Raw genomic sequence first — 13,248 nt, 5'->3', positions numbered from 1 at the left:
CGCAACATTCCTGTGCCACGGTGGCGTACTGTATGATATTGATTGATATGTCTGATTGAAGTGTGGTCCACCTACCGGTGCCCAGCCTGTATTGGAAGTATTCCACAGACAATCCTTTATGTCTGGATGTAGCAACTGATATCAGAGGGGTCTGTTCCTGGGCCCTGACCCTCCACACCCTCCACCTCCTCACCCTCCACCTCCACACCCTCCACCTCCACACCCTCCACCTCCACACCCTCCACCTCCTCACCCTCCACCACCACACCCTCCACATTCTCACCCTCCACCTCCTCACCCTCCACATCCTCCACACCCTCCACCTACTCACACTTCACCTCCTAACCCTCCACCTCCACACCCTCCACCTCCTCACCCTCCACCTCCTCACCCTCCACATCCTCCCCACCCTCCACCTCCTCACCCTCCACCTCCTCACTATCCACATCCTCCACACCCTCCACCTCCTCACCCTCCACCTCCTCACCCTCCACATCCTCCCCACCCTCCACCTCCTCACCCTCCACCTCCTCACCCTCCACATCCTCCCCACCCTCCACCTCCTAACCCTCCACCTCCACACCCTCCACCTACTCACACTTCACCGCCTAACCCTCCACCACCTCACCCTCCACATCCTCCACACCCTCCATCTACTCACACTTCACCTCCTAACCCTCCACCTCCTCACCCTCCACATCCTCCCCACCCTCCACCTCCTCACCCTCCACATCCTCCACACCCTCCACCTACACACACTGCACCTCCTAACCCTCCACCTCCACACCCTCAACCTACTCACACTTCACCTCCTAACCCTCCACCTCCTCACCCTCCACCTCCTCCACATCCTCCCCACCCTCCACCTCCTCACCCTCACCCTCCACCTCCTCCACATCCTCCCCACCCTCACCCTCCACCTCCTCACCCTCCACCTCCTCCGCACCCTTGACCTCCTCACCCTCCTCACCCTCCACCTCCTCACCCTCCTCACCCTCCACCTCCTCACCCTCCACCTCCTCCGCACCCTCCACCTCCTCACCCTCCTCACCCTCCACCTCCTCACCCTCCACCTCCTCACCCTCCTCACCCTCCTCACCCTCCACTTCCTCACCCTCACCCTCCGCACCCTCCACCTCCTCACCCTCCTCACCCTCCACCTCCTCACCCTCCACCTCCTCACCCTCCTCACCCTCCACCTCCTCACCCTCCACCTCCTCACCCTCACCCTCCACCTCCTCACCCTCACCCTCCTCACCCTCCACCTCCTCCACCTCCTCACCCTCCTCACCCTCCACCTCCTCACCCTCCTCACCCTCCACCTCCTCACCCCACCTGTCTGTAACTCTACTATAGGAGATGGAGTTGGTCCTTGACAGGACAGCAGCTGAACAAGTGGGCAAAATGCTCCTGTGTTGGGCCACCGTGGTGCTGTGGGTAAGACTGGCACAGAGGGAAGAGGAATGCCAGTGTGAAGTGATGTGGAGGGATTTGGCAGGCCTGGCTTGTGTTGATTGCTCAGGTCTGGATGGAAGATATCTGATGCTGACTGCATCATTTTACCTGATGCATCATGGGACTTAACTGTAATGAATTAACAATGCTAAAACAGCAACACAACCTTAGTGGTTGGTGATTTTAGAGTCTGGTCCCAGATCAGTTTTTCTGCTGTATAGCCAATTGTTATAGTCATGGTACCAACAATGACTAGAACCATAGATGTTGACTATGAGCACAAACTGATCTGGGCCCAGGCTAATAAAAGCCTGGATTCACCAGGAAACTGCTGCAGTGGTCCGTGGACTGTTCTGGGCCCAGGTCAGTAGTTTGAGATGATGACAACAAGCTGCTATGTGTTGGTTGGTACTGCCCCCTGGTGGTCTGGAGACTAACAGCTGTAACCATGCTGACTGACTGTGCATGTTGTTGTCCGGTGTTGTAGGAGATGGAGCCATACTTACCCGTAACATCCCAGTGTGCTCGCACATTCCTGTCTGGAGCCACCGTCATATTCTGGGTGAGCTTTTATTCATGATGGTTTACTCTGCATCTTAACTCCTCCCTCCTCCTTCTCACTCCTTCTCCTGTCTCCTCCCACTCTCTTCTACTGACTCCTCCCACTCCTTCTCCTGACTCCTCCCTCCTCCTTCTCACTCCTTCTACTGACTCCTCCCTCCTCCTCCTTCTCACTCCTTCTCCTGTCTCCTCCCACTCCCTTCTACTGACTCCTTCCTCCTCCTTCTCACTCCTTCTGTCTCCTCCCACTCTCTTCTACTGACTCCTCCCACTCCTTCTCCTGTCTCCTCCCACTCCCTTCTCCTGTCTCCTCTCACTCCTTCTCCTGTCTCCTCTCACTCCTTCTCCTGACTCCTCCCTCCTCCTTCTCACTCCTTCTCCTGTCTCCTCCCACTCCCTTCTACTGTCTCCTCCCTCCCCCTTCTCCTGTCTCCTCCCACTCCCTTCTACTGACTCCTCCCTCCCCCTTCTCCTGTCTCCTCCCACTCCCTTCTACTGACTCCTCCCTTCTCCTGTCTCCTCTCTCCTCCTACTCCCTTCTACTGACTCCTCCCTCCCCCTTCTCCTGTCTCATCCCACTCCCTTCTACTGACTCCTTCCTCCCCCTTCTCCTGTCTCCTCTCTCCTCCCTCCCCCTTCTCCTGTCTCCTCCCACTCCCTTCTCCTGTCTCCTCCCTCCCCCTTCTCCTGTCTCCTCCCTCCCCCTTCTCCTGTCTCATTTCTCCTCCCTCCCGCTTCTCCTGTCTCCTCTCTCCTCCCTTCTCCTGACTCCTCCCTTCTCCTGTCTCCTCTCTCCTCCCTTCTCCTCTCTCCTCCCTTCTCCTGACTCCTCTCTCCTCCCTTCTCCTGACTCCTCTCTCCTCCCTTCTCCTGTCTCCTCTCTCCTCCCTTCTCCTGTCTCCTCTCTCCTCCCTTCTCCTGTCTCCTCTCTCCTCCCTTCTCCTGTCTCCTCTCTCCTCCCTTCTCCTGTCTCCTCTCTCCTCCCTCTACTGTCTCCTCTCTCCTCCCTCTACTGTCTCCTCTCTCCTCCCTTCTTCTCTCTCCTCCCTTCTCCTGTCTCCTCTCTCCTCCCTTCTCCTGTCTCCTCCCTCTCATCCCTTCTCCTGTCTCCTCTCTCCTCCCTTCTCCTGTCTCCTCTCTCCTCCCTCTCCTGTCTCCTCTCTATCCCTTCTCCTGTCTCCTCTCTATCCCTTCTCCTGTCTCCTCTCTCCTCCCTTGTCCTGTCTCCTCTCTCCTCCCTTGTCCTGTCTCCTCTCTCCTCCCTCTCCTGTCTCCTCTCTCCTCCCCTCTCCTGTCTCCTCTCTCCTCCCCCCTCCTGTCTCCTCTCTATCCCTTCTCCTGTCTCCTCTCTCCTCCCTTGTCCTGTCTCCTCTCTCCTCCCTTGTCCTGTCTCCTCTCTCCTCCCTCTCCTGTCTCCTCTCTCCTCCCCTCTCCTGTCTCCTCTCTATCCCTTCTCCTGTCTCCTCTCTATCCCTTCTCCTGTCTCCTCTCTATCCCTTCTCCTGTCTCCTCTCTCCTCCCTTCTCCTGTCTCCTCTCTATCCCTTCTCCTGTCTCCTCTCTATCCCTTCTCCTGTCTTCTCTCTCCTCCCCTCTCCTGTCTCCTCTCTCCTCCCTTTTCCTGTCTCCTCCCTATCCCTTCTCCTCTCTCCTCTCTTGGGATTAGATTTTTAATGAGTTTGCACCACACTGTTGTGTTTTGAAGTGTGTTGTTGGTGGTGATGTGTCAGTGTCTGTGAACATATGTATTGTGGTGATGTGTCAGTGTCTGTGAACATATGTATTTGTAATGTATCAGTATTTTTGTTATATTTGTATATACAGTCAGGGTTGGGGTCAGTTCCTAATCAATTCAGTTAATAAATATCAGTTGACGTCCTGAATTGACTGCATTGAAACGAAAGTGACCACAACCTTGACAGATTCCTGTCCTCCCTCCTCGTTCCTCCCTCTTTCTCCTGTCTCCTCTCTCCTCGCTCCTCCCTCTGTCTCCTGTCTCCTCTCTACCACCCCTCCTGTCCCTCAGATCTCCCTGATCATAGCGTGTATCATCGGGGTGATAGCCTACCGTTTGGCGGTGTACGCTGCGTTCGCTAGCATCATGAAGGACAGCCCCACCAATAACATCCACATGGTGGGCTCCCTCATCACCCCGCAGCTCGCCACCTCCGTCACCGCTTCCTGCATCAACTTCGTCATCATCATGATCCTCAATCTGATGTATGAGAGAGTGGCCATCTGGATCACTGACATGGGTAAGATAGTGGCCATCTGGATCACTGACATGGATAAGATAGAGAGTGGCCAGCCGGATCACTGACGTGGGTAAGACAGAGAGTGGCCAGCCGGATCACTGACGTGGGTAAGATAGTGGCCAGCTGGATCACTGACATGGATAAGATAGAGAGTGGCCAGCCGGATCACTGACATGGGTAAGACAGAGAGTGGCCAGCCGGATCACTGACATGGGTAAGACAGAGAGTGGCCAGCCGGATCACTGACATGGGTAAGACAGAGAGTGGCCAGCCGGATCACTGACATGGCTAAGATAGAGAGTGGCCAGCCGGATCACTGACATGGGTAAGACAGAGAGTGGCCAGCCGGATCACTGACATGGCTAAGACAGAGAGTGGCCAGCCGGATCACTGTCGTGGGTAAGATAGAGAGTGGCCAGCCGGATCACTGTCGTGGGTAAGATAGAGGGACAGATAACAGGGGGATTGTTTTGGTCTGATTATAACTAGATAAATAACTTATTTCTGGTGTTGCTAAAGAGACAATAACAAAATGTTTTTTTTAAATTACAACCCGTTTGCAATCTGACCGTGACATCGTGAGTTACGTCGTACATTGTTTTTTAAAAGCATTTTGCAGCATTTGCTTAAGTGAATCAATGCAGATCTATTATCGAACATAATGACTAACGAGCTAATTAATCAATTCCTTATTGTAGACTCTCCTTGTTGTGAATGTTTGCTTTTTTTTCCCCCCATTCAGAGATCCCCAAGACTCACCTGGAGTACGAGAACAAGCTGACTGTGAAGATGTTTCTGTTCCAGTTCGTCAACTACTACTCTTCCTGTTTCTACGTGGCTTTCTTCAAGGGGAAGTTCGTCGGCCATCCCGGAGACTACATCTACATGTTCGGCTGGAGCAAGCTGAGGAACGAGGAGGTATAATGCCTACCCAGCTACTTCCCTGTCTGACATCACAATCTCATCACAGTCCAGAGGGCTGATGTCCTGTCACCGGACTATAACAAACTACTCTCGGGTTACAACCAGTAACGACGAGATTAAAACGGCATCAAAATAAATAAAAAACGACTTCCTATTTTGGATTTTATCTGGTCAGATGTCCTGGTTCCAACCAGAACAAAAAAAGAATAATGTCTCATTACTAATACGACGTGAGTGAGATGAAATGACGTTAAGATGAAATGACGTTAAGATGAAATGACGTTAAGATGAAAACTTCTACTTGACCTTCTGTTTCTCTGGGCAGTGTGACCCAGGTGGCTGTCTGATTGAGCTGACCACTCAGCTGGTCATAGTGATGTCAGGGAAACAGGTGTGGGGTAACGTCCAGGAGGCTCTGGTTCCGTAAGTTGTTCATTCTGACATTGTCACTATTACCTAAAGGTCAGTAAACGTGTTCTCCTAATTTAAAAGATGCGTGTGCTCTGACTTAAATTAATTAAAAATAACTTACCTCTGACTTTAGCTTAAATCATGCATTGATGTCAATTAAAGATTTGTGTTAAAACCTGAATTTCGCATGATTTTTAACTTACGCCGAAAGGCCTTTTTTTAACTTTCTCGACAATTTTGTCACAAATGTGAAGTGCAGAACCTCTGACCCCTTTGTGTCTGAACTGGACCTCCAGGTGGGTAATGAACCGATGGGGGAGCCGTAAAGCCCGCAGCCACCCAGAGAGTCGCTACAGTCGCTGGGAGCAGGACCACGACCTGCAGAACTTTGGACATCTGGGACTCTTCTATGAGTACCTGGAGATGGGTGAGTTAGCCAGGGACACGCAGACCAATACCTGGAGGCGCTTTCTCAATGAATCGTCCTGTCTCACTTTCCTCGACTCTTTCCTAAAAAAAACATATTTGAAGAGGTCTGAAGGGAGGAATCACAGATTTGTCCTTCCAATGTGTTTTATTAAGAAAGAGGTGAGGATAGAAGATGGGTTGACAAATTGAGAAAGAATCGAACTCTCTATAGAAATATATAATCTCTCTGTTAACCCAGAAATAAAATCTTAATTTGGTCAGATGCTCGATACCCATTTATGTTACGTAGTCTGTCCACAAAGACGTTCACCCATTGCATTACTTCCTGCTCTCCTGCAGAGGACGCTGTTTCCATCTAATTTACCATCATAGTCTCCCTCTTCTTCTCTCCACTTTCTCTCCTTTCTTCTCTTTTTTCCCCTCCCCTCTCTTCTCCACTTTCCCGTCCCCTCTCCACCCCTCTCCACTTTCCCCTCCCCTCTCCATCCCTCCCCTCTCCTCTCCACTTTCCCCTCCTCTCTCCTCTCCACCCCTCTCCACTCCTCTCCTCCACAGTGATCCAGTTTGGTTTCATCACTCTGTTCGTGGCCTCCTTCCCTCTGGCCCCCCTGCTGGCGCTGTTGAACAACATCATAGAAGTCAGAGTGGACGCCTGGAAGTTCACCACCCAGTTCCGCCGGCCCGTAGCATCTAAGGCCCACAGCATCGGTGCCTGGCAGGAAATACTCAATGGGGTGGCCGTCCTGTCTGTCGTCACCAACGTGAGTATGGCTGTTGGAGAGGGGAGGAGAGACGAGGAGAGAGGAGGGGAGGGGAGGAGAAGGGAGGAGAGGAGAGACGAGGGGAGGAGAGGAGAGACGAGGAGAGGCGAGGAGAGGAGAGACGAGGGGAGACGAGGGGAGGAGAGGGGAGACGAGGGGAGGAGAGGGGAGACGAGGAGAAGAGAGGGAAGGAGAGAAGAGGAGAGGAAAGACGAGGGGAGACGAGGAGAGGGGAGGGGAGGAGAGGAGAGACGAGGGGAGGAGAAGAGAGGGGAGGGGAGAGACGAGGAGAGGAGAGGGGAGACGAGGAGAGGAGAGGGGAGACGAGGAGAGGAGAGGGGAGACGAGGAGAGGAGAGGGGAGACGAGGAGAGGAGAGACGAGGGGAGGGGAGGAGAGGAGAGACGAGGGGAGGAGAGGAGAGGAAAGACGAGGGGAGGAGAGGAGAGGGGAGACGAGGAAAGGATAGGAGAGACGAGGGGAGGGGAGGAGAGACGAGGGGAGGAGAGACGAGGGCAGGGGAGGGGAGATGAGGAGAGGAGAGGGGAGGAGAGGAGAGGGGAGGGGAGACGAGGGGAGGAGAGGAGAGGAGAGACGAGGAGAGGAGAGGAGAGGGGAGACGAGGAAAGGATAGAGACGAGGGGAGGAGAAGAGAGGGGAGGGGAGGAGAAGAGAGGGGAGGGCAGGGGAGGGGAGGGGAGGAGAGGAGAGACGAGGGGAGGGGAGGAGAGGAGAGACGAGGGGAGGAGAGGAGAGGAGAGGGGAGGAGAGGGGAGACGAGGAAAGGATAGGAGAGACGAGGGGAGGGGAGGAGAGGGGAGGAGAGGGGAGGAGAGGAGAGGAGAGGAGAGATGAGGAGAGGAGAGACAGTTTAGGGATTTCCTTCTTATTCCCTCCTTATTCCTGGAATTGTAAAATCTGGGATTTCTGGAAAAGTTACTGGAAGTTTACACTTAATCAACGAGTGCTAGCTTGGTCCCAGATCTGTTGGTACTGTCTTACCAAGTCCCATGGTGTCAACTCCTATGTCTATCTATAAACAAATAATCTCCCTGTTTTCTCACAGGCGTTCATCGTAGCCTTCACATCAGACATGATTCCTCGGCTGGTGTACATGTATGCCTACAGCAACGATCTCTCTATGAAGGGCTACATCAACAATAGCCTGTCCGTGTTCAACATCTCTGGCTTCTCTGAGGACAACCGGCCTGATGACGGAGAGAGCCCTGGATGGTTCAACAGCTCTGTCATCACCACCTGCAGGTAGGGGTGTGTGTGTGTCTGTCTGTCTGTGAGTTAGAATACATTTAATGTGTACCGACCCAGAGTGTGTGTGTGTTTCAGTGTATAACCACTCCTCCACTACTTCCTGTGTTCTCCAGGTACCGTGACTACCGCTACCCAGAGTCTCTGTGTGTTTCAGTGTATAACCACTCCTCCACTACTTCCTGTGTTCTACAGGTACCGTGACTACCGCTACCCAGAGTGTGTGTGTGTTTCAGTGTATAACCACTCCTCTACTACTTCCTGTGTTCTCCAGGTACCGTGACTACCGCTACCCAGAGTGTGTGTGTGTTTCAGTGTATAACCACTCCTCTACTACTTCCTGTGTTCTACAGGTACCGTGACTACCGCTACCCAGAGTGTGTGTGTGTTTCAGTGTATAACCACTCCTCTACTACTTCCTGTGTTCTCCAGGTACCGTGACTACCGCTACCCAGAGTGTGTGTGTGTTTCAGTGTATAACCACTCCTCTACTACTTCCTGTGTTCTACAGGTACCGTGACTACCGCTACCCAGAGTGTGTGTGTGTTTCAGTGTATAACCACTCCTCTACTACTTCCTGTGTTCTCCAGGTACCGTGACTACCGCTACCCAGAGTGTGTGTGTGTTTCAGTGTATAACCACTCCTCTACTACTTCCTGTGTTCTACAGGTACCGTGACTACCGCTACCCAGAGTGTGTGTGTGTTTCAGTGTATAACCACTCCTCTACTACTTCCTGTGTTCTCCAGGTACCGTGACTACCGTTACCCAGAGTGTGTGTGTTTCAGTGTATAACCACTCCTCTACTACTTCCTGTGTTCTCCAGGTACCGTGACTACCGCTACCCAGAGTGTGTGTGTGTTTCAGTGTATAACCACTCCTCCACTACTTCCTGTGTTCTCCAGGTACCGTGACTACCGCTACCCAGAGTGTGTGTGTGTTTCAGTGTATAACCACTCCTCTACTACTTCCTGTGTTCTACAGGTACCGTGACTACCGCTACCCAGAGTGTGTGTGTGTTTCAGTGTATAACCACTCCTCTACTACTTCCTGTGTTCTCCAGGTACCGTGACTACCGTTACCCAGAGTGTGTGTGTTTCAGTGTATAACCACTCCTCTACTACTTCCTGTGTTCTCCAGGTACCGTGACTACCGCTACCCAGAGTGTGTGTGTGTTTCAGTGTATAACCACTCCTCCACTACTTCCTGTGTTCTCCAGGTACCGTGACTACCGCTACCCAGAGTGTGTGTGTGTTTCAGTGTATAACCACTCCTCTACTACTTCCTGTGTTCTACAGGTACCGTGACTACCGCTACCCAGAGTGTGTGTGTGTTTCAGTGTATAACCACTCCTCCACTACTTCCTGTGTTCTCCAGGTACCGTGACTACCGCTACCCAGAGTGTGTGTGTGTTTCAGTGTATAACCACTCCTCCACTACTTCCTGTGTTCTCCAGGTACCGTGACTACCGCTACCCAGAGTGTGTGTGTGTTTCAGTGTATAACCACTCCTCCACTACTTCCTGTGTTCTCCAGGTACCGTGACTACCGCTACCCAGAGTGTGTGTGTGTTTCAGTGTATAACCACTCCTCTACTACTTCCTGTGTTCTCCAGGTACCGTGACTACCGCTACCCAGAGTGTGTGTGTGTTTCAGTGTATAACCACTCCTCTACTACTTCCTGTGTTCTACAGGTACCGTGACTACCGCTACCAAGAGTGTGTGTGTGTTTCAGTGTATAACCACTCCTCTACTACTTCCTGTGTTCTACAGGTACCGTGACTACCGCTACCCAGAGTGTGTGTGTGTTTCAGTGTATAACCACTCCTCCACTACTTCCTGTGTTCTCCAGGTACCGTGACTACCGCTACCCAGAGTGTGTGTGTGTTTCAGTGTATAACCACTCCTCTACTACTTCCTGTGTTCTACAGGTACCGTGACTACCGTTACCCAGAGTGTGTGTGTTTCAGTGTATAACCACTCCTCCACTACTTCCTGTGTTCTCCAGGTACCGTGACTACCGCTACCCAGAGTGTGTGTGTGTTTCAGTGTATAACCACTCCTCTACTACTTCCTGTGTTCTCCAGGTACCGTGACTACCGTTACCCAGAGTGTGTGTGTTTCAGTGTATAACCACTCCTCTACTACTTCCTGTGTTCTCCAGGTACCGTGACTACCGCTACCCAGAGTGTGTGTGTGTTTCAGTGTATAACCACTCCTCTACTACTTCCTGTGTTCTACAGGTACCGTGACTACCGCTACCCAGAGTGTGTGTGTGTTTCAGTGTATAACCACTCCTCCACTACTTCCTGTGTTCTCCAGGTACCGTGACTACCGCTACCCAGAGTGTGTGTGTGTTTCAGTGTATAACCACTCCTCTACTACTTCCTGTGTTCTACAGGTACCGTGACTACCGCTACCCAGAGTGTGTGTGTGTTTCAGTGTATAACCACTCCTCTACTACTTCCTGTGTTCTCCAGGTACCGTGACTACCGTTACCCAGAGTGTGTGTGTTTCAGTGTATAACCACTCCTCTACTACTTCCTGTGTTCTCCAGGTACCGTGACTACCGCTACCCAGAGTGTGTGTGTGTTTCAGTGTATAACCACTCCTCTACTACTTCCTGTGTTCTCCAGGTACCGTGACTACCGCTACCCAGAGTGTGTGTGTGTTTCAGTGTATAACCACTCCTCTACTACTTCCTGTGTTCTCCAGGTACCGTGACTACCGCTACCCAGAGTGTGTGTGTGTTTCAGTGTATAACCACTCCTCTACTACTTCCTGTGTTCTCCAGGTACCGTGACTACCGTTACCCAGAGTGTGTGTGTTTCAGTGTATAACCACTCCTCTACTACTTCCTGTGTTCTCCAGGTACCGTGACTACCGCTACCCAGAGTGTGTGTGTGTTTCAGTGTATAACCACTCCTCTACTACTTCCTGTGTTCTCCAGGTACCGTGACTACCGCTACCCAGAGTGTGTGTGTGTTTCAGTGTATAACCACTCCTCTACTACTTCCTGTGTTCTACAGGTACCGTGACTACCGCTACCCAGAGTGTGTGTGTGTTTCAGTGTATAACCACTCCTCCACTACTTCCTGTGTTCTCCAGGTACCGTGACTACCGCTACCCAGAGTGTGTGTGTTTCAGTGTATAACCACTCCTCCACTACTTCCTGTGTTCTCCAGGTACCGTGACTACCGCTACCAAGAGTCTATGTGTGTTTCAGTGTATAACCACTCCTCTACTACTTCCTGTGTTCTCCAGGTACCGTGACTACCGCTACCCAGAGTGTGTGTGTGTTTCAGTGTATAACCACTCCTCCACTACTTCCTGTGTTCTCCAGGTACCGTGACTACCGCTACCCAGAGTGTGTGTGTGTTTCAGTGTATAACCACTCCTCTACTACTTCCTGTGTTCTACAGGTACCGTGACTACCGCTACCCAGAGTGTGTGTGTGTTTCAGTGTATAACCACTCCTCCACTACTTCCTGTGTTCTCCAGGTACCGTGACTACCGCTACCCAGAGTCTCTGTGTGTTTCAGTGTATAACCACTCCTCCACTACTTCCTGTGTTCTCCAGGTACCGTGACTACCGCTACCCAGAGTGTGTGTGTGTTTCAGTGTATAACCACTCCTTCACTACTTCCTGTGTTCTCCAGGTACCGTGACTACCGCTACCAAGAGTCTATGTGTGTTTCAGTGTATAACCACTCCTCTACTACTTCCTGTGTTCTCCAGGTACCGTGACTACCGCTACCCAGAGTCTCTGTGTGTTTCAGTGTATAACCACTCCTCCACTACTTCCTGTGTTCTCCAGGTACCGTGACTACCGCTACCCATCGGGCCATGAGAAGGAGTACTCTCACACCATGCAGTTCTGGCACATCCTGGCTGCCAAACTGGCCTTCATCATTATCATGGAGGTAAGAATGTAGCTTCCCTACTGCAACCAGCCATAGAAATACAACCTATAGAAAAGAACTTGGAACCTCTGACCCTGGCAAATTTGGCTGGTGAACTCTTGAATGGGGAGGCCCGATCTATACATTCTATTTCTATAGAACCACCAGTCATTTCAACCAGATCTAGTCACTTCATTGGAATACTTCAATTCCTTCAGCATTGACATCTATCCCTGATCATTACCATCTTTAATCTACATTTACAGGTCTATATTTACAGTGTGGATAGAAAACAGATCTGTCTTTTTACTTAGTAAATAGGAGTTGCTGGATTTTTAGTGATGTAGCAGATCTATGTCGCTCTGCCTATTTCTGGATTTGTATCTCATCCCACAAGACGTTATTTTAAAGGTGCAGAGGTTACAATCCGTGTTGGTGCTGTACTGACCTTTTTAAGTTCCTGTTTCATCACTTCCTCTTCCTCTTTCCCGATTGATTGGTTTCCTCCTCTCGTCTCTTTTCAGCATGTGGCGTTTATGGTGAAGTTCTTCGTGGCGTGGATGATTCCTGACGTTCCCTCCGAGGTGAAGGCCAGGATTAAACGAGAACGCTACCTTATCCAGGAGTACCTGCACAACTACGAGGTGTTTTTCCCCGTATAAAAACATTCAACATAATAACACATATATTTATTTGCCTTTATTTAAAACCAGGTAAGCTGATACAACTCTCACACACACATTCAAAACACATAATAAAAAAAAACAGATATATTCATCCCGTGTTTTTCTGGGTCTTTGTTCCTTTACCCTTCAGGTGGAGAAGCTGAAGATCCAGCTGAGCCAGAGGAGCGATGACTGCTGCTGCACCCCTATGATCTACCCCGACATATCCCGGCACGTGGTGCTGTCCGAGTGTCTCTAGCACCCGTCCTCGCCCTCCGCCCACTCGTTTGATTTTGGCTCGTGTTCATTAGGTCACACCACGGAAAACGTTTTAAAATGTTTTTCAACAGGAAATTTAAATTAGTTTTTTTTTTTCTTCTTTTTTTTCCATTGGACAAATCCAGGTAGTTAGTCCCTGTTTGAATCTGTTTTGTTCCGTTTGGTGCCTGATGAACAGGACCCTGGTTCAGGTTGGGCTGGGGCCTGGGCTGGTCTTAAGGAGATTCTCTATAAAACTACCCTGAGAGGTAGTCTGTAATACAAAGGGCTCAGTATGCTGGTGGAGTGGAGAGCAATCCTCACAGAAATAGAGTACCTAATACAATCATCATCATCATCATCAT

At 51.0% G+C, this 13,248-nt stretch overlaps 1 protein-coding gene across 1 annotated transcript in view; it reads left to right on the top strand.

Moving 5' to 3' along the window:
• LOC139376553 (anoctamin-5-like) overlaps nucleotides 1–12,922 on the top strand; it is a 43,742-nt gene extending 30,820 nt beyond the window's left edge. The window contains exons 12-21 of the mRNA XM_071119285.1: nucleotides 1,943–2,017; nucleotides 4,042–4,270; nucleotides 5,013–5,188; nucleotides 5,520–5,617; nucleotides 5,902–6,032; nucleotides 6,590–6,795; nucleotides 7,861–8,057; nucleotides 11,876–11,981; nucleotides 12,485–12,604; nucleotides 12,777–12,922. Coding sequence (XP_070975386.1) covers nucleotides 1,943–2,017; nucleotides 4,042–4,270; nucleotides 5,013–5,188; nucleotides 5,520–5,617; nucleotides 5,902–6,032; nucleotides 6,590–6,795; nucleotides 7,861–8,057; nucleotides 11,876–11,981; nucleotides 12,485–12,604; nucleotides 12,777–12,884 — 1,446 coding nt within the window. The 3' untranslated portion in view covers nucleotides 12,885–12,922. The remainder of the gene's footprint in view (nucleotides 1–1,942; nucleotides 2,018–4,041; nucleotides 4,271–5,012; nucleotides 5,189–5,519; nucleotides 5,618–5,901; nucleotides 6,033–6,589; nucleotides 6,796–7,860; nucleotides 8,058–11,875; nucleotides 11,982–12,484; nucleotides 12,605–12,776) is intronic.
• The last annotated feature ends 326 nt before the right edge of the window (nucleotides 12,923–13,248 follow it).

The sequence above is a fragment of the Oncorhynchus clarkii genome, chromosome 2 (genome assembly GCF_045791955.1).
Source record: "Oncorhynchus clarkii lewisi isolate Uvic-CL-2024 chromosome 2, UVic_Ocla_1.0, whole genome shotgun sequence".
Taxonomy (NCBI): Eukaryota; Metazoa; Chordata; class Actinopteri; order Salmoniformes; family Salmonidae; genus Oncorhynchus; species Oncorhynchus clarkii.
The sequence above is the reverse complement of the archived record's forward strand: the minus strand, read 5'-3'. Positions and strand labels throughout refer to the sequence as shown.